The sequence below is a fragment of the Haliotis rubra genome, unplaced genomic scaffold, assembly GCF_003918875.1.
Source record: "Haliotis rubra isolate DU_JTF1 unplaced genomic scaffold, ASM391887v1 Scf14, whole genome shotgun sequence".
Taxonomy (NCBI): Eukaryota; Metazoa; Mollusca; class Gastropoda; order Lepetellida; family Haliotidae; genus Haliotis; species Haliotis rubra.
Window position 1 is genome coordinate 1,754,882 of NW_025765336.1, and position 21,345 is coordinate 1,776,226.

General features: G+C 41.4%; 1 protein-coding gene across 1 annotated transcript; it reads right to left on the reverse strand.

Annotated features, from left to right (window-relative positions):
• Positions 1 to 8,370: 8,370 nt before the first annotated feature.
• Positions 8,371 to 16,077, reverse strand: LOC124268783. Its single transcript, XM_046703806.1, has 3 exons — positions 15,804 to 16,077; positions 13,513 to 13,743; positions 8,371 to 8,603 (listed from the first exon to the last, which is right to left on the reverse strand). Exons 1-3 carry the CDS (start codon positions 16,075 to 16,077, stop codon positions 8,371 to 8,373), a joined length of 738 nt encoding a protein of 245 aa, XP_046559762.1.
• Between the last annotated feature and the right edge of the window lie 5,268 nt (positions 16,078 to 21,345).

Genomic DNA, 21,345 nt, shown 5'->3' on the forward strand with positions numbered 1-21,345 from the left:
ACGGTGTTCTCCATGTTTTTCATGCAACTCATGCTGCACGTGCTGTTCACAAGGACCAGCCCTATAAAAAGCACCCCCAAACCTGGTTGAAACATTCACATTTCAACGTCAGCAGGATGCCGCGACTCACGACAGCTCAGATGAACCAGGTGCTAGGAAGACTTGAAGCTGGCCACACTGCACAAGCCGTTGCTAATCACTTCCAGGTCAACGTTCGGACCATCTACAGGTTGCAGAAACGTGTCTGGGCCACCAACACCACAAATGATCGCCCCCGTACTGTCAGACCAAGGGTGACCACAAGACGACAAGACCACCATGTTGTGCGACAGCATGTACAGATTCCCTTCATGCAGGCTTCCTAAACAGCACGCCAGACAGTGAGAACACACGGAAGACTAATCAGTATTGATACAGTATGCCGACGTCTTAACAGCGGGAACATCCATTGCCGTAGACCTTACCGTGGACCTATCCTCACCCCTCGTCATCGGCGTGAACGTCTACAGTTTGCCCTACAACACCAAAACTGGCGATACAGGCAATGGAGAACTGTTCTGTTCACAGATGAGAGTCGGTACTGCGTATCAACTGCATATAAGCCGATAGCACTACAATACCGATATTGCGACATGGCGGTTTATTAACGATATAGCGGTATTACATACAGCCCCAAAACGAAATAGCCATAACACGACACGATATGGTGATAGCAAGACACCGATATGGCTGATAGCAAAGACACTACATTATCATGATAACTCGAATCATCTAAATGGCTGATAACACCATCACCTAAATGGCTTATAACATGACACCTAAATGGCTAAACAGCCGACATTAAGGAAGATATAGCGATACGGCATGATAATGCGATATAAACAGGCGATGGTGCGACATAACGATATGACGATATAGCGATACTGCGATAAAGCGAAATTCCTTGGAGCCAATGCTATAGGCAAACTGTAGCCTCTTTCTCAGGTTCTGGGCATACTGAGTGTGCGTTGTTTGTCCTTCTCCAAGGCTAACTCCGAGAAAGGCATCCACAGGGAGTCGAGGGTGTCTCCCAAACATGAGGAAGAATGGCGTGTATCCTGTACTCTCGTGTCTGGTGGCATTGTATGAGTGTACCAGTGACGGAACGTATGTCTTCCAATCACTTTTCTTTTCCTCATCGAGAGTGCCCAACATGTTCATCAAAGTCTGGTTAAACCGCCTAGTCATACCCATTCCCTTTGAGGATGATAAGGTGTTGTTCTGGTCTTTCTGATTCCGTTAACTCGATTACAGTTCCTTGATGATATTTCCTCAAAGCCCTTGGTCACTGTGAAGTTTGGCTGGGAAACCATAATGGACGAGGAAGTTGTCAAACAGGACTCTCGCAGTTGTCTTGGCGGATTGGTTGGCGAAGTTGGGATGGCGGCATAATGAGTGAAATGGTCTGTTATAACGAGGATGTTCTCATAGCCTCCCTTTGATTCCTCAAGTTTCAGATAATCCAATCACACAAGTTCCATAGGTTGTGATGACTTGAAGGCTGACTAAAGGTGCAGCTTTCACTGTAGTCTTGGACTTGCGTCTGATGCAGTTTCCACAGTTCTTCACATATTGCTCCACTTCCTCGGACATTCCAGGCCAAAAGAACCTTGACTTAGCTAGATAAAGGGTCCTGTCTCGTCCTTGATGTCATACGTCACAGGTGTAGAAGCCCGTGCTTTTGGTGGTGAGCCAAATACGGGTAGCACGTACAACTCCCTATATCAGACAGTGGAGAAGCAGCCTTCTGATGGAAAGATAGAGAAATAAAAGGCTGTCGGCGACATTTCTTTGGAAAAATGTTGTTGATAAGAGTCATTGGACAAAGGAAATGAAGCCCCAACGAATGATAAAAATAAAACCACGACACTTGCAAAGACTCATGTCTTGGGAAAGAAGAAACCAAACACTGAAATGTTCCTTCTGGATTCTCAATGGTTCTTATACTTTGAGATAAGAACAGGCAAAACCAAACTGAACAAAGAGAGCCACAAAATGCAAACATATTTACAATAAGCAGTACATCACACAAAAACTTCCTCCTCTTCTGTGTCTTCTCTGATGGTCGATCCGAAGTTGATGATCCATTGGTTATCCCTCATCCAGGCTGGACGGTTTCGAAGTCGGGTAGGCCTCCCCAACTCTGGAGTGTCGGTTTGGGTAGGAGATGCATGTTGACCATCCTCAATGACAGGAGAAACAGCAACATCCTCTGTCTGCGCAGGTGAACATGGGTTCGACGTTGAAGCCGGACTTGAGGTGTTGTCATGGGAAATAACTGCCTCTGGATAGTGCTTTGGAACCTCTGGCAATGCGTCGGTGACTCTTGCCAGAGAACGTCCAGAAGATCCAGGTCAGTGACATCAGAACTTGGATGAGAATTAACTTTCTCAAACTAAATGACAACAAAACGGAAGTATTCATTGCTGGGCCAAAGCACTTACAGGAACGTATGACAGAATTCTCAGTCAATATTGGACCTGTGAATGTGCCTGCCTCTTCCCAAGTGAAGAATCTAGGAGTTGTTTTTGACTCCCACATGACCATGAACAAGCAGGTCACCCAAATGTGCCAGTCTTCTCACTATCATCTTCATCAGATTGGTAAACTAAGACGATATCTTTCAGATGAAACTGCCAAAACTCTCACTCAAGCAACAGTCATATCTCGCCTTGACTATGCCAATTCACTTTTGTTTGGGATAACAGCTTCCCTGGTTCATCGACTCCAGGTTATACAAAACACAGCCGCCAGGATAATAACTCGTTGTCTCTTTGAAGAGACCACATCACCCCCAGGTTAAGAGAACTGCATTGGCTACCCGTTGCCAGACGCATAAAATTCAAGGTGCTTACCATTATCTACAAGTGCCTGAAGACCAACACTGCTCCATCTTACTTGTCATCTCTTCTAAAACAACCATAGACCAACAAGAACTCTTAGATCACAAGATAAAGATCTGCTTATCACCAGACCATCCAGGACCAAATACGGGGACCGCTGCTTTGAATGTGCAGCTCCAATGCTATGGAACAACCTCCTATGTCGCTAAAATCTGCCCCAAGTCTACCAACTTTTCGAAAACATTTAAAGACACATCTATTTGAAATGAAATAGACTGATCTGCACAAGCGCCTGTGAGCGGCCTAGCTGGAACTCGGCGCTATAGAAGTAGATTATTATTATTATTATTATTATTATTATTATTAGTGCTGTTGAGACTTTAAGGAGCTGACATCGGCGGGTTGATCACATGAGATGTGACCACGATCAGAGATGGAAGACTCAGCAGCTGAGAGGACATCAGTTGCACCTACCTGACTCCTGAGTCTTGGCAGCAGCAGTATTTCTTCCTCGCTGTCATCTTCGGATTCATGTGCAGCTTGGTAATCCTTCACATGAAGGGAAACAGACTTCTTGCTGCGTGGGTAGTCACGTCTTTGTGTAGGCAGAGCTGGCTGTAGGGAAACAGATTGTAGTGGTGGAGCATGTTGGCGATGTAGAGTCCCCTCAGTGGCCCTTTACCACACTCTTGCTTCACAGTGTAGACAGGAATATCTTCATTGGGCTGTTCTCAGCTGCTATGCAAGGAGTGTGGTGAACCTGGCAGATGGCCTTGATAGAGGTTGGTTCTATGTGTGTCTCCTGGCTAACAGAGTAGTCTGGCCTTCTTGATAATCCATCAGCATCCATGTTGGTATTTCCAGCTCGGTATGTGATGATGAAATCGTAGGTTGACAAAGCAGCTAGCCATCGGTGACCAGTAGCGTCGAGCTTGGCGGATGTCAAGACATACGTTAGAGGATTGTTGTCAGTCTTGACCTCGAATTTGTTACCGTAGAGATACTCATGGAACTTGTCCGTGACTGCCCATTTCAGTGCCAAGAATTCCAGTTTGTGAGCAGGGTAGTTCTTCTCACTTTTCCTCAGACCACGACTTGCATAAGCGATGACTCTCATCTTCCCGTCCTGCTTCTGATAGAGCACTGCACCAAGTCCTTCTATACTGGCGTCTGTGTGGACTTCAAAAGGAAGAGAGTAGTCGGCATAGGCTAAGATCGGAGGTGACGTGAGGTGCCTGACTAAGGTGTCAAATGCTTCCTGGTGTTCATCGTTCCATTTCCAATTGGGATCAGGTTTTGAGTTCCTTCTCTTCTTCTTGGGTTGTCCAGTCAGGAGATCATTCAGTGGCCGAGCAATTCTGGCGAAGTCCTTGACAAAACGGCGATAGTATCCAGTAAAGCCTAAGAATCTTCTGACTTCATGGACATTAGTTGGAGTTGGCCAGGTCGTCAGTGCAGAGACTTTCTCTGGGTCTGTTTCTATTCCATTGCAAGAGACTACATGTCCTAGATATGTCACTCGGTCTCTGAACAGCTCACACTTGGATGGCTTGAGCTTGAGTCCATTGTCATGGAGACGTTGAAATACTGCTTCCAAGCGTTCCAAATGCTCATCAAACGTTTTGGAGAAAATGATGACGTCATCAAGATAGATGAGACATTCCTTCAGGTTTAGGTCTCCCATGCATTTTTCCATCAAACGTTGAAACGTAGCTGGGGCGTTGGTAAGGCCAAACGGCATCCTGTTACACTCGTAGAATCCAAGTGGGCCGACTGAAAATGCTGTTTTCTTCTTGTCTTCTTCTTTCATCTCCACCTGCCAATATCCCGAGCGCAAATCCAGCTTTGAAAACAAAGATGCTCCTGAGAGGCAATCCAGTGTCTCATCAATCCGAGGGATGGAATAGGCGTCTTTAATGGTCCGCTGATTAATCCGGCGAAAATCTAAACAGAACCTCAGAGTCTTGTCTTTCTTCCGTACAAGCACCACGTTGGATGAGAAAGGGCTATGCGACTCCCCGTATGGCTCCACAGGCTAACATTTCATGAAGATGCTCCCTCACTTCCTCAAACATTCCAGGTGGTATGCGACGATGAGGGTCCTTAAATGGGGTGTCATCAGTGAGATTAATCTCATGTTGAACTGCAGTGGTGTGTCCTAAGTCTAAGATGTTCTTCGACATGATGCAATCCCATTTCTGAAGCAAAGTCATGGCCTGGTCCTTTTGTGCATCTGTTAGACAACTGTTGGAAAGGTCGATGCTAACTGTTGGAGCTGGAGTCGGTTCTGCATGTGTCTGGGTCTTCAGTGGTAAGGCATCAATAGGTACTTGGCTAAGTACACGGACCTCATGTAACTTGCAGAGTCTTGTCTTGGCTGGTATGGTGATGGTTCTTGCTGAGAGGTTGCAGATTCGAACAGGAATCCTTGAAGAGTTACCATGTTTTCCAACATCTACAAGTCTTGGGCATACCGAAAGTCCTGTCTGTAGATCAGAATCCAAGTCGAAGTGCTCGGTAACTGCTGTTGTTCTTCCGGGTTGATGTCGAACAAGTCCATAAACAGTCATCATCTGGTTTGGCTGAACATTAATAGGGGACTTATTTGTGGATCTTACTTGACCGATGATTCCATTAGAGGCTTGGGACCGGAGAGCTGTAACCCATGAAGGAGGGATGCTGCTGTTGACTGGTTCCAAGTAAGCTTCTACCTGATCTATAAGGTTGGTGCCGATTACCAAAGGGACTCTTCTGTTGTACTCCGTGTCACCAGTTACAAGTAGTGGTAGTGTGAAGTTCTTGTTGATAAAAGGGATGTAGATGTTAGCCTCTATGTATCCGGTGTAGGGAAGGATGTTATCACCTGCTGCCATTACTTCCACTTCAAAGTCAGTGAGTGCCTTCAACGGGAGGTGACTTAGACTTGACTTGTGATATCCTTCCGATACAGTGGAGACCATGGATCCAGGATCAATCAAAGCTTCACAATCCAACTCTTCGATGTTAACTGATGCCTCATTCGCCTTGCCTATCATCCTTTGGTGTAGGTCACTTGAGGGGCTAGTAAAGTCTTCAGCCTCTGCATGCCCCGCTGAAGTAGGCTGAATCAGTTTAAAGCTTCATTTCCTCTTCCTCTGCCAGTGCCTCTTCCTCTTCCTCCCCTGCCTCTGCCTCGAGACCGTGATGGTTGCAGAGGGACTTGTCTAGGTGGATTCTCCTTCTGGGATTCCAACACTGTTAACCGGTCGAGAATCTGTTGTAGCATCTGGTTATCAGACGTTGGTTTCCGGTGAGCTGTCTCCAACTTCTCCAGTCTCTTGGTGATGGAAGTGAGTTGCTCTGAGATATCTGTGGGGGGAAGAAGTGGTAGATCCTTCCAGTGGCTGTGAGAATCCAAGAGTCTGTTGTGGCTGATGGGTGCTACGTGGCGGCCGGGATCTAACAGGTTGAGTGTTGGAGAGCTCCTGTTCGATGAGCCTGACTGTCTGTAGCAAGGTTTCGAAATCCATTGTTGAATAGAAGGCATGTCGTGTGGCATCCTTCAAGTGTGGATTCCTCAGTCCAGTCCAGAATCTATTCCTGAGCATGGCATTCCTTCCGCGACTATCCATGTAGGCTCCTCTGTCCAATGAACGTTGAAGCAAGTCCTCCCAATCGTATCGCCCATGATGCTACCGATTCCCGTTCCTGCTGTAAGGTCTGGTGAAATTCCTGAAGTAGGGATTCCGCTGTGACAATGGTGCCATAGGGTCCTTCCAAACGTTGCACGATGTCTGTGATGGTGGCATACTCCCCGAGGGATACAAGTAGACGAGCAGCGTCTCCTCTGAGCGATTTCCGGACTGCTTGAGTGAGTGTTGAAGAAGGCAGACTCTCATCCTTCATAAGGCAACGGACTTCGAACTTCCAATTCTCGAACGTAGTCTCTCCCTTTGGAATTGGATCTTCACCTGAAAACAAGGATATGCGAGGTGGTTGCTGGTATACAGGCCAAGGTTGAGGAGGGTAGAGCTGATTTGGAATGGCGAAGGAGTTTGGTGTAGGGACATAAGAAGGAAAACTAGGAGTGCGAGGGTTAAATGAAGAAGAATGTGGCTTGGGTTTGATGTGTGGTGTAGAAGTAAAAGAAGTAGGTTGTATGTTGTATTTCCCAGTCTTCTGTAGGTATGACAACATCCTAGCTTCATCCTCTTCTGAGATCACTTCCGATCTCACTTCCCAATCTTCACCTCCTTGTGCCATGGTAACGGTACTATGAGTGATATATGTACAATGTGCGTATGCAATACTAACACATGTGTTCACATAAAGTGAAAATGCAAGTGTAAGTTGCAACTGATGTTTACAAGAGGTAATACGGTAGTGTACCAAAAATGGGTACAGAAATGTAAACACCAGAGAATGCAAAAATATAAACCCCTAGCTGTCAACCGAAAGTGAACCTAATAAATAGACACCAAGGGCACAACAAGAGTAATAAAATTACTGATGAAGCAACGCAAACAATCCCAGAAAGAACAAAACAACTTCAGCTGGAATGGAAGCAAAGGGAGGTAATCGCCAATAGGACAGGCGAGGATAGACCTATAGGACAGAGAGAAGAATGAAGACCCTAAGTTTTGATAAAGCTACAAGTTTAAGGTTATACAAAGTGCCTACAAACGCGAACGCGGTGAACAACGAGATAACTGACGCGAGTGCGATGACCTGTTAGTGCAAGTGTATGTGACGGACGCGCTCACACAATCATAATGTAAAGAAACAATATTGCACTAGTAATATAACACTAAGAATACTTCGTCGTTTTTACAGACGCCAACTTGTTATAGGGAACTAACTAAGCTAACTTAAACCACCTCAGCTAACTAAAAACTAAACTAAACTAAACTAAACTAAACTAAGTTGACTTAAACCAGCTAAGCTAATATTAAACTAACTAAGCTAAACTAAGTTGACCTAAACCAGCTAAGCTAATATTAAACTAACTAAGCTAAACTAAGTTGACTTAAACCAGCCAAGCCAATATTAAACTAACTAAGCTGAACTAAGTTGCTTCACAGTAGCATAAGCTGTGCATGATATGATATTTTGATCATGATGAATAAATATATTATTGCACAATCAATATTATCACAGCAAGTGTACACAGAAATACAAAGACAAAATGTCATAAGAATTCAATGTATAAATGCAATGTAAATAGGTGAAACAATGTGAAATGTCTATGAAGTATATGAAAGTCTCTGATGATAAATGTCAAAAGATGTCCATCACAGATAATCGCAGATATTCACAGATGAACAGTTACCACTTGATCAGTTGATAACAGTTATCGCAGTTGGTTCGTTATGCAGAACTTTATGTATGTAAATTCACACAAGTTCATAACACGAGCTCATCACAGTATTTACGGTATTGCAAGTCAAAAACCTGTTTCACGATGTGTTGCTCCGTGAACGATGTGAGTGAGGAGTTCATATGTAGTACCTCAGTTGGTTGACAAGATGTGTAGACAGTGAACCATGACGATGTTGCTGACGATGTAGGTCATGTTGATGATATAGGTCATGCCGACGAAGTCGTTGTCACTGTCCTTGACGAGGCTGATTGACTCCGTCCCTGTTCGGGCGCCAATTTGTCGCGGGTTCAGGCCTGAGTCTTGCCAAGCAGACAAAATAATGGACGGAGACCCTCGTTCGTGTGAAACATCTTGTTTATTGCCTGTGAATGAAATACAACATTAGGAAGATGTTGTGTCAGCCATACATGTGTGATGGCTGACGGATGACAATTGAATGTCAATCAATCAGGCATATTAATTATTCAATTGATAATCAAATAGCACAGTGGCATACGTTATAATTATGATAGCAATTGAATAATGTTGATTGTTTACATGATGACGTCACATAAAGCTGATGCATCATATTATTGCTAAAAATATATACAGTTGGTGTTGATAATAAAAGGTTTATAAAATATAATATAATTATACTTTCACACACTGTCTTACGTGCTTGTGCTTAAGTTAGTAAGTGATACGCGATAGATATGTTTACTTTATGCGCGATCGGTAACAATATGTTTACTAACTTAAAATACTTAACTGATAATAATTAGATATTTAGCACTATGAAATAGAGAAAGGATATAGAGAGGGTGCTTACCTGTGAATGAAATACAACATTAGGAAGATGTTGTGTCAGCCATACATGTGTGATGGCTGACGGATGACAATTGAATGTGAATTCAAATTGTCATACGTCACAGGTGTAGAAGCCCGTGCTTTTGGTGGTGAGCCAAATACGGGTAGCACGTACAACTCCCTATATCAGACAGTGGAGAAGCAGCCTTCTGATGGAAAGATAGAGAAATAAAAGGCTGTCGGCGATATATTTCTGTAGGCGTCTTACTTGAAACATAAGAACATTTGAGGGATGGAATATATCCTGGGATGCCATGTCGGTAAAGTAGGTTGGGGTTGTTGGTTTTCTTTTCTTTTTCGGCGAGTGGGGAGTGTAGTGTTCTGATATACTGGTTACAATTTCTGTGACATTAAAATTATTTTTATCGTCAACATTGCCCTCCGTTACAACACTGCTGAAAAACCGCCGATGTAACTTATGATGTGAACTTGTGTTATTTATTGCACTGCCTGCTCTACCCGTTTCGTCAACACTCGCCCCTTTCGTAACCTCCAAGAAGACTCGTCCCCCTCTCCATGGATTTGTGCAAAAAAACCCAAAACTAATCAGAATTAAATAGAATCGAACAGAATTAAAAAATAGCTACGGGTTTCAAAACAATTTATTCATATACATGTATAGGTAATCAACTTTAATCTTACACACTGTGCTAACATTTCACTTCACTGGGGATATTTCAGTCTGACGTTTCCTGGGGTCTTTCATATTTTTTCAGCGTATTCATTTTATATTTCACCAGGTGTATAGCAGCAGTTATACATAAGAGTTCAGACAACTGGTAAACTAAATCATGTTTGGGCTATCCGTGAATTCTTCAGTTTAACATTATTTCAAACGTATTTTGTGAATCTGTTGTTACTTTAATTGCCTATTCATGAAAGAAGATCATGAACAGGTTAATATATTCTAAAAGCAAAAACCTTCGAGTTCTTTAATACTGCGGAATTAAATACAAGTAGAGTTATCGTTCTTTCATGATCATACACCAAAGAAATCCTTCGATCGGTATTCGGATTGTCATGGAGTTAAGTTGGTTATGCGTTCAGGGTTAAATGCCGTGCCAAGTCTGCAGCCTGCATTAAGACGCTCGTTACCAAGAAAACAAGATGGTTTACTTTCGGGTTTAATTCTTCTCTTTAATATCCTAATTGAATTTGAGATTATTAGCCATATGGGGCACATAGACGTCACATCTCTACTTCCAACGAAGTTTAGAATAGAAGATGAAGAGTCACGTGACAATCGCATTTCTTTGGACATTGGTCTTGTCAGCGAAATTGAAATGTCGACACATATTATCTTGTCGTAGCCGACTGAAGCAACTGCAAACCAAGAAACGTGGTGCTACTGAGTTAGTTGTACTGCAGAAAACTGTACCCGGCAATGACAACTGCTATGCATCGTGACGTCGCTTACCAAAGGTACGTTTGATTACGAGGGGGCAGATTAAAATGGCGTAGAACGTCAATAAATGTGTATTTTATCGCCTGATAAAGTACTGTCGGCGCCTTGATCTTTTAGCGAAGAATAGAAGAATTTATTTTTTCAACCTTTGCAATTGCAACGAATATTTCTGCGGCCACAAAAATTGTGTATTGCCATTACTTTTTCACTAATTTGTATTTATTTGTAAGCCTAATTAAGTTTGTAACACAAATGATAATTGTACACCATTTGTTTTTGCTGATTGGTATATGTAACAGTGACGTTTTCACGTCATTTATATATTGTTTGTTTTATTTTAAAGTCAATAAAAAGCTATGAAAAAAAACCAAACCTTTTTTTGTGTTGTACAGTTTTGTGGGTAATAATATTCATGATATTCTCTTTGCCTGTTGTCTGGTAAGGCATGGTTGATGAACATGCATTTCACGTGCATTTCATGTTGGTGGGAATCTTTGTGATAATATTGAGGATTTTGATTGACTGATTGGATCATCTGTTTCAATAAGATGATACCTCGTAGTGTCTTGTGGTCGTCATTGCGTTCTGAGAGCCGAACATGTGAGGCCAAGCCAGAGTTGTCACAAGGTTAGTTTATGTTTGGTTGTACAAATTCTTTATAAAGTTGTCAGGTTATAAAGTCTTTAACTTGCTGTTCTAGGCTAAAGACGTCTATTAAAACATTCTTTAATATTAGCGTTTTAATAATGTAAACGTTATGCTTAGCTTCACCGGTTCAGGCTGTAAAATATTCACACCTAATGTTATATTCTATTATTTAATTCTCTCAAATATACTAGCCACATAAAGAAAATGTGCATTGTCAAAATATTATCCCAGTTAATAAGTACGATAACAATGTCAAAGGTACATATAAACTTTAATGGAGGGATCATGAGACCATAACAAGTCGGGAGAATTTCAACTGAAAAGTCAATCACAATGACGTCACGAGTCCACAAGCGGGACAGGGGTCAAACGACCATGTCACAAGCTCAATAACGGGTATGTCCAACATCGACATTGAGAATAGCAGTGCATCGACGACGCATAGAGCCTATCAAACGTGCAAGGAAGGCTTGTGGGATGTGACGCCAGATTCTCTCAAGTTCTGTTGCAAGGTCAAGGACGTTATCTGGCGGATGAGGAAGACGGCGTAGACGTCGATCCATCTCGTCCCAAACATGCTCTATCGGGGAGAGATCCGGTGAATTTGCAGGCCAGGGCAGTAAGTCAACGTTGTGGTGTTGCAAGAAATCCATAGCAACCCTTGCCGTATGAGGGCGGGTATTGTCCTGTTGGAATGTTAACCCAGGGCCATTACGTTGCAGAAACGGAATTGCCACAGGTCGAAGAATCGGATCCCTGTAGCCCACACCAGTTATGTTGCCCTGAACAATCACCAAAGGAGTTCTTGGCGTGCTGTTATTCAACCCCAAGTCATCACGGAACCACCACCACCAAAGCGATTCCTCTCCAAGACACAGGCCTGTGCATAACGTTCTCCCACGCGTCTATAGGCACGTTGACGTCCATCACTATGGGAAATGTTAAACCTGGACTCATCTGTAAAAACAACATTTCTCCACCAAAACAAGGGCCTGCGGACATGATTTCGGTACCGCATTCGGCGAGTTTGTCGATGACGTTGTGTCAGGATAGGCCGTATGGCGGGACGTCGTGGTCTGATCCCGTGATGACGTAAACGTTGTCGAACTGTGTTGGGGTGGAAACGGCGAAGTCCTGTGATGGTTCGGGCAGTCATCACTGCAGTCTGAAACCTGTTGCGAAGATGGGTCACCCTTATCCATCTGTCCTGTCTTGGCGTTGTTACACGTGGACGTTCAGAACGTGGCCGATCGATGACGTCATTTGTGTTCTGGTAGCGTCTCACCAGTGCAGAAATGGTGTTCCGGTGGCAGTGGAAATGTGCAGCCACTTGTCGTTGAGACATTCCCCCACGGACCATCCCAATGGCCTCATGACGTTGTGCAGACGTGAGCCTTGGCATGCTATGCGTTTCAATAGCCGTTTAATTTGTTGAACGATCGGAAGGGCAGGGGTTGAGCTTTCCAAAGTGACAGTATTGTGTGGCATTCATTTGCTCTGTTTCTCTTTCCCGGAATGCACGTGCAACAACGTATTGCACGTCTCAAGGACGAACCCACTGACGTCACGGAACGTGGCACGTGCATGCATGTTGGATACATGTCACTAATCTCTGAGATTAAATCCTTATGTGTCTACACAGGTTTGATAAATTTAGATTTTAAATTTTTGTATGCACAGTTTCTTTATGTGCCTAGTATACTTTCCAAGTTATCTAGTGTGTTAACTGTGCGCGCTGTTTTCTTCCTCTCGAATAAATGATTCACACCCCACAACGAGTCGTGTTTTCTCGGCGTGAGCTGTTACACATTTGTTATGTGTTGGCTTCACACTGAATTTGCATTTGTTTCAGTTAAGAAATCGACACGGGACAGAACGTAATCCAAAACGCACTTATACGGAAATGAGGTCTTGATGAAGTCTTGTTCTTGACACTAATCATCACAGGAAATTGACGCAAAACGTCAATGCCGGAAAATAACCAGTCTCGACTTTCTGTCGGCATTGTTTCCAATTGGCATAAAGGACGAAACAACGATTTACATCAACTGAATGGATCACTGAAAAGACTGACTGAGTTTAGTTTTACGCCGCTTTTAGCAATATTCCAGCAATATCACGGCGGGGGACACCAGAAATGGGCTTAACACATTGTGCCCATGTGGGGAATCGAACCCGGGTCTTCGGCGTGACGAGCCAACGCTTTAACGACTAGGCTACCCCATCGCCCCACTGAAAAGAAGAGATGACACCAGGTGTTGGTTTTATTTCGTTTCCCACTTAAAGTTCACCGTTTTGGGTGTAGAGGTTTGTGAACATAGTACGAATATGCAAAACAACATTTGAAAGAAATAATCACTGGAAAACAATACATGTAGTCCATCCCGTGGCAGAGTTGAGGGCTGTCTTTGCTGGAATATCATCGAACATGTTGCAGGTGTTCGTGGACAACTCATGACTGAATCCCCGACACCAGATGTTGGAGAAACAGGTGATCGAGCAATGTATTCTGGACTGAACTGTCTTGGAATCAGTAGTGGTGCCTCCGTCATACGTTGAGTTGTTCTGGAGGAACTTAAACTGCAGAGTAGACTCACAGATATCTACAACAAAAACACATAGAGGATATTATAGGAGTCTGCGTGTCATACTATGTTTACGTCACGAATGCCGGAATGTTAGCAATTCCAGAGCGAGAGCACGGGAAATACGGACATTTAGCACGAGTGATATAAGGCAGCATCACCTGTAATGGCGGCGGAAGAAAATATCAACGTAATTGGGCGAAGACCTTAGCACCACTTACCGACAGTTACCGTACGCGCATATGAAACAAGTGCACATTTTCAGCGACAGTTATTTGTCAACCTTGAGTTTAAATAACAACAGAAAAATATGTTTCAGTCATAAATATGTAATTCACAACGTTTAACCTTCCATAAACAAGAAGTTTGTTTTGAAATAGCAGCTTTAGAACGTAGCGCAAAGTCTACAGAAGACAGTACCAGTCAGAATGCCAGGCGCAAGTTGGAATATTCAAACAAGGGCAGTGAATGTAAAGAAATATCACCCTCTGTATCCGTTGGAACATTATACACATGAAATATCCCAATCGGTTGGATTACACTTTCTACATCTCCGAAATGCCCATCTGTGAATGAACGTAGAAAAGCATAGTAATATTTCATGAATGAAAAAAGTAGCTCCCTTTGAAATCGAGGCTTGACATGGAACATTTCCTCGTAAAGTGATATATTGCCCTAGGGCATCGTATTAAAATTTGAACCCGGATATGTTTACCCTCTTATTATTCTGAGATGCTTCGGTGAAAGATCAAAGGTGCCGACAGTACTTTATCAGACGATGTGCACTTTTTGCAATACGTCACAATGCATTGGCGTCACTGCGCCATTCTAGTCTGCCCCCTCGTAATCGAACAATTTTGCATTGCGTCACAATGTAAGCGACGTCACGATGCATGTCAGTTGTCATCGGCTCGTACAGCCTCCTACAGAAAACTACACCGTTGCATCCCGTTTCTTGGTTTGCTGTTGCTTCACGCAGCTAACATCACTGGTGGAAACATTACGTTTATGTTTTCCAACGGTTAAAATGTCTCAATTCGGCTCACAAGTTTTCACCGACACGGTAAAGTTCGCAATGTTTACATTCCCACAATGCAATCGTGGAATGTCGCTTGACTTCTCAGCTTCATCTGGATGTACTGATCTTAACTTACGTTGGTAGAAATGTGACGTTCATATTGCCCCATATGGTTTACCTTAAGCGCATATGTAATTAAAATAATTTAGAGAAGATATTTTACCCGAACGTAATCAAACAGCTTAGCATTTGTTTTTCTGGTAAGGTTCGTCTTAACGTAGGGGGACAGACACGTCAATAGAACAGCGCGCCAGTTAGCCCTGTGCGAGGATTCTTAATTTAGGTCACCGACACCGTCGTTTGTGTTTTGCCTTAGATTAATCGTAATTATCCTTAGAAAGTATTAAATTTGGCATCTTAGAAAAGAAATACAGTTCTATCTTCCACCATGTATAGTGTAATAAAGCACACTTTCGCCCTGAACTATTATAACGTTAAAACACTCAAACGTTCTCGTGCTTTAACTATAATAGTTCAGGGTGAAAGTGTGCTTTGTTACAGTATACATGGTGGTAGAGCGAACTGTATTTCTTAAATGAATTGCGTTATTGTCATCAGAACATGGTGTCATTTAATTGTCACTAATATGACAGCAGAAAGAGAAATACATGTGACCACAGTTAAACCCCGACAGTTGTCATATATAATATTCTGTGAAACTGTTACCTTAAAAGCTGACACGTGAAGATCCAGTTTAGAATTATTTACCAGCAACTCATGTTTGTCGTTAGAGGCGCCTAACGAGATCAGGTGGTCACGGTTGCTGACTTGGTGCTCATGGTGTCAATGACTGAATTCTTTGGTCCAGACCAATTATATACGGATCGCTATCATATAGCTGGAAATTGCAGAGTTAAACGTCCAAAGAATAACACATCTTTGAAGCATGTGGGCTCCACGATGACCCTGAACCAATTCTACTAGTATCAAACTGCAGAGGGACTCAATGAGGTCGTATTTAGTTCACTTTAGAAGTTTATCTCAGTTGTATTAATCTTACCAAACATCCACTCCCCAGACGAACCAAATCCAGTAGCAGCAGCAAAGTAGTTGATGGTATGTGGACTGGGATCTGTGTAAGAAAGGATCGTGTCTTGACCAACTGTCTCACCCTTTCCTGCCTTAATTGTTCCATCAACCCAGCTCGTCCAGAATTGTCTGTACTGAGAACAGGACACCACGGCTCCATGGTAAAGCGTTACTGGATCACACTGGGCACATCGCCTGATCACTGACTTGGTGTTGCTCCAGCCACCCAGGACGATTTCGTACATCTGGAGGGTTGAATTCTGGTAATGTGTCTGCAAGGCTACATGGGCATCCCTGCAGGCTTTCACCTTAAACGTGAGGGAGTTGTGGTGTCTTCGTTTAACATTATGATCAAACAGCGAGTGGTAGGTATGAGTTGTTGGTGTTGAAAATATTACCAGTTGAGAATCTGAAAAGTAGAGAAGACAGTTCACGCAACTATACTTGACCCAATTGCTATAGTTTTGGAAGTCTAACGTTTGGGTTTTAAACATAATTACTACTTTCTAGAATATGCTTTAACGCTTGCAAAGGCAAGTTAATCGTTCACTGAAAAAGAACGCAGGATCACTTTTGCAAATCAAAAGTTTAAAAAATTGGATATCATTTTTGCCACCGATTCGTCAAATTTGGAAATGTTACTTTACAAACACATTTTGTGCAAGAAACACATGGCATTCTTTGAAATATTCTGAGAAAACGCAGGTTCGATTCTACCTCAAACATTACGAGTTGTAGACACCAAAGACTGGAGCTGCAGATTTTAAAGACGCAAAGTCATGTCCCATGTCGTCCTTGTATCTGGTTAAGGTGGGTAAAGAAGTGGAAAGGAACCGGCCATTTCACCTTTATTGTGCAAGATCAGATCTTCGACAAACGTATTGGCTAAAACGCTCGAGGTGTATTATGGATGTCAAGGAATGTCAATGACTAGGTGAGTTAATATTTAACGTCACATCGGCAACATTTCAGCCATACCGTGACGAAAACAAACTACACACTACACCCAAATAAATCTATACCATAAAAACCTGTCCTCCAAGGACAGTAAAAACATCAGCGTATCATAGATATGGTTTAAAAGCAGCCTGTTATAATAAAATGTATTACTACAGAAAACAATACAATATATAAAAGTCTACACATCGTCAGCAACTGAAGGCAGATCACCATAGTAGGGACCATGAGGACGTACAGTACTGTTGATGCCTGTATGGACCCCAGCTGGATTTACACCATCCCTTCCGATGTTAAAAGAATAAATAGCCTACTATTGAAACGAAGGTAGATATAAAACATAGGTTATAACCCCCGTTGAGGGCACAGTCGATCTCTGATAAACAGATGTTGAATGAACAAATGAAATTTTATAAGATACTGTATTCTAATACAGACAACTTTTATACCTAAATCAAATTGAAATAGAGTATACTTAAAGAATCGGAGACCTATTACTTTACTCAATTCCCTTTATGAAGTTTTCAGTACTTGCATTTCTAGTAATTTAAAATAAACTCTTGACTAACTCATTCATGATGATCAAGCAGGATTAATTTCCGTGAGAAATATAAGTGAAAACACAAGGCAACTATATGATGTTCTTTTGAAGCTAAATTATCTAACGAACCTGGTCTATTACTCTTAATCGGTTTCGAAAAAGCCTTCGATACTGTATCAAAGAGCTTTATCATACGGTTGTTGGATAAGGTTGGCTTTGGATCCAAGATGATAACATGGATGAAAATACTTATTCAAATTCCACCCGTGTGTAATACAACATGAAAGGGGCTGTCGACAAGGTGATCCTCTCTCACCTTACTTATTTCTTTTTATGGCTGAAATATTAGGAAATATGATTCGCAAAAATCTTGAAATTAACGGTATCCCACTTAATGGTATTGAAAACAAACTAGGTCAGTATGGAGATTACACCCACCTGTTTTAGATGGAAGTGGCAATAGCTTAATGGCTGCTATTAATACTCTTAACGATTTCTATAAAATTTCAGACCTCAAAATGAACATTGATAAGACCAAATCTTTGTGGATAGTTGCAATGGCAGACAGTAGTGTTACACTTTGTACAGATATGAAACTAGATTGGCATGTAGGAGACTTTGAAGTATTAGGAATAAACTTAATGCTCAACTGGAAAACCTCTGGTGGAAAACCTCTTGGTTATCAATACAAGGAAAAGACTGGAGAATATTAACAAAATTCTTGCCGTGTGTAAAGAAGCTTTACTCATATTGGTAAAATTACGGTCATTAAAACACTTGCTCTTTCTACCTTAGTACATATTTTTATTGCCCTCCTCAATCCTTCCAAATCATGTATAGATGATCCGAATAAGGTATTCTTTAATTTGATTTGGAATGACAAGAGGGATAAAATAAAGAGGGAAAACATAGTAAGAAAACACGAGCAGGCAGGACTTAGAATAATTGATATTAACAACTTTATCAATGCTTTAAAGCTTTCACACTTGAATTAATATATTCGGAAAAACACTCATATTGGCCTAAGCAGCATACCTATAAACTATTTTTATATTGGAGGCAAACTTTGCTGAACACATTCATTTCTAAGATGCCTAGCGGTTAGAACAATCGAAAAATAAATACATTATCAGACAATAAAGGTATAGTTTTTTTGATGACGTAACAATTGAATGACGTTTTCCCGTCACTGCGCCATTCTAGTGTGCCCCCTCGTAATCGAACCATTTTACATTACGTCACAATGTAAGCGACGTCACGATGCATGTCAGTTGTCATCGCCTCGTACGGCCTCCTACAGTAAACTACACCGTTGCATCCAGTTTCTTGGTTTGCTGTTGCTTCACGCAGCTAACATCACTGGTGGAAACAATACGTTTATGTTTTACGACGGTTAAAATGTGTCATTTCGACTCAAAAGTTTTCAGCGACACGGTAAAGTTCGTAATGTTTACATTCCCACAATGCAATTGTGGAATGTCGCTTGACTACTCAACTTCCTCTGGATGTACTGATCTAAACTTACGCTGGTAGTAGAAATGCAACGTTCATATTGCCCCATATGGTTTACGTTAATGACAGATGTAATTAAAATAATTCAGAGAAGATATTTAATCCGAACGTAAACCGTCATCAAACTGTTATCATTTGTTTTTTTCTGGTAACGTTCGTCTTAACGTAGGGGGGCAGACACATCAATAGAACAGCGCGCCAGTTAGCCCTGTGCGAGGATTCTTAATTTAGGTCACCGACACCGTCGTTTGTTTTCTGCCTTAGATTAATCGTAATTATCTTTAGAAAGTATTAAATTTGGCATCTTAGAAAAGAAATACAGTTCTATCTTCCACCATGTATAGTGTAATAAAGCACACTTTCGCCCTGAACTATTATAACGTTAAAACACTCAAGCGTCCTCGTGCTTTAACTATAATAGTTCAGGGCAAAAGTGTGTTTTATTACACTATACATGGTGGTAGAGCGAAGTGTATTTCTTAAATAAAAAATCCTTTCTGGTAAGATGTTCTCAATATCTGGTCAGAATATTATAAAATCCATAAAACAAATCTTGATACAGAGGACATTCTTTGTGAACCATTACGGCTTAATCACCAATTTCATTACTCTGATCTTTGTGTTGATAGCTGGTTCAGGAATTCAATTGGAGCTATTTGCAATGATGATGGCTTCATGAATTTTGAAAAATAATGCCCTTGAACTGGACCGGACAATTTTTGAATATAATAGAATAGTTTTAAACATACCAAAAGCATAGAGAGACATCATCAAACAAATGAATAAAAAAACCCCAGAAAATCTTACTATAAATTAGATGTGAAAGGTTCTAGATTTTACTATGACATGACCACTACAGAAAAACAACTTTGCCAGTGTGTTTAAAATGGCAGAGCGTATTATCTTTTCATATTGACTGGAACGTAGGTTTTACTAACTTGTAAAAAAATGTACAAAAGACACAAAGCTTTTGGATTTCCAGTGGATAGATTTATTCACAGAATTATTTACACAAAGCATGAATTGCTTCGAATGATGCTTGTGGATAAAAAAGACTTGTAGTTTCTGCAAGGTAGACGATGAGGATATTTTAGATGTATATGTTGATTGTCACTGTGTCAATAATCTCTGGAAAAAGGTTTGAAGCAATATTTAACCAGTATGTACTCAAAGGCATTCCAAGCACACAAATTCGTACGAATCATATCATTCTCATTACTAAAAAAACATTCATATTCCATGCATTAAACAAGATTTGCTTTTGAAAACCTAAAATCACTAAAGACCTTTTCAACATTGAGAATTATATTGCCAAAAATCCCAGACCTTAACTGCTTCTAAAGAAAATTGATATCTTTAGTGAACATACTTGACGCATCTTAGTACTATTGCTATCGGAATACGTACAATTGTTGCCACTGTATTAATGAGGACTACATTTGCTTTTTGTACATATATATGCCAGTGGATGAATAAAAGATTTAAAACAAATCATTGTCATAATATTAATAATAAAGACCAAAGAAAAAACGGTTTCTAGTAAAACTAAATGAAACTAGAAGAAACATTTCCTGGATTGAACTGTGCCTTAAAATAAGATCGTCAGGGAACCCCATGTCTAAAAGGCAAAAGTCGGTTTGGAGAAAATTTAAATCAAGAAAGAAAAGGTACTTCTCCAAATTGTCGATGACCTTAAGGCAAAATTAAAGGTTTGGACTGAAAGAAAGAAAAATGGGAAAATCCATAAACAAAATAAATTCTTTAGAAATAATGAAAATATATTTTACAGGCAACTCAAAACAAAAGGTGATGGTGAACATGATAAACGGCCTCCCATGGATGCCAATGAAAGGTTTTGGAACAGCTGTGGTCTGTTCCCGGCGACTGTAACCTTGAGGCAACAAGGGTCCGTGACTACAATCACTCCAATGTATGAAAAAAATAACTGGGTCGTTTGTCGTTTGGGTCGTTGCATCTCATCAGATTGCCTGAAAAGTGTTATCTAATAGTCCAATCTTATACAGCTCCAGGGCCTGATGGTATTCGAAACCGATATTGGAACCTGTTCCCCTGTGTCTTAAACACCATTATTTTACTGTTTCAGTTCTCTCGTGGACACGGGTGATGTTCCTCCATGCACAGGCAAATTGTAGCGCAAATAGGGTTGCGCAACAAAGAAAAAATGACCAGTCTTTCCATAAGCGAGCGAAGCAAGCAAAGTCGCTTCGCTCGCATATGGAAAGACTGGTCATTTTCTCTTTGTTGCGCAACCCTAAGTACTCTACAATTTACCTGTGCTCCATGGTTCTGCAAAGGTCGCACAATACTCCTTCCGCAATGACCAGTGAACATGTAGCAAATTACTAGTCACGTGACCATGTGGGTAATCCGAAATAATTGTCCCATTTTACTTCATAGTTAAATTTCATAGGAAATCGAGTTTTCTATTAATCTTTAATTCAAACACATTCTGTGCTTTTACTGATCAAAAACTTTAATAAAC

Excerpts from the sequence above, each read along its gene's own strand:
- LOC124268783 (XM_046703806.1), bottom strand. The coding sequence starts at position 16,077 with ATGTACGAAATCGTCCTGGGTGGCTGGAGCAACACCAAGTCAGTGATC. Across the intron at positions 13,744-15,803 it reads GTCTGGGGAGTGGATGTTTG|ATATCTGTGAGTCTACTCTG; the intron begins GTAAGATTAATA and ends TTTTTGTTGTAG. Across the intron at positions 8,604-13,512 it reads TGCCACGGGATGGACTACAT|GCAATAAACAAGATGTTTCA; the intron begins GTATTGTTTTCC and ends TTTCATTCACAG.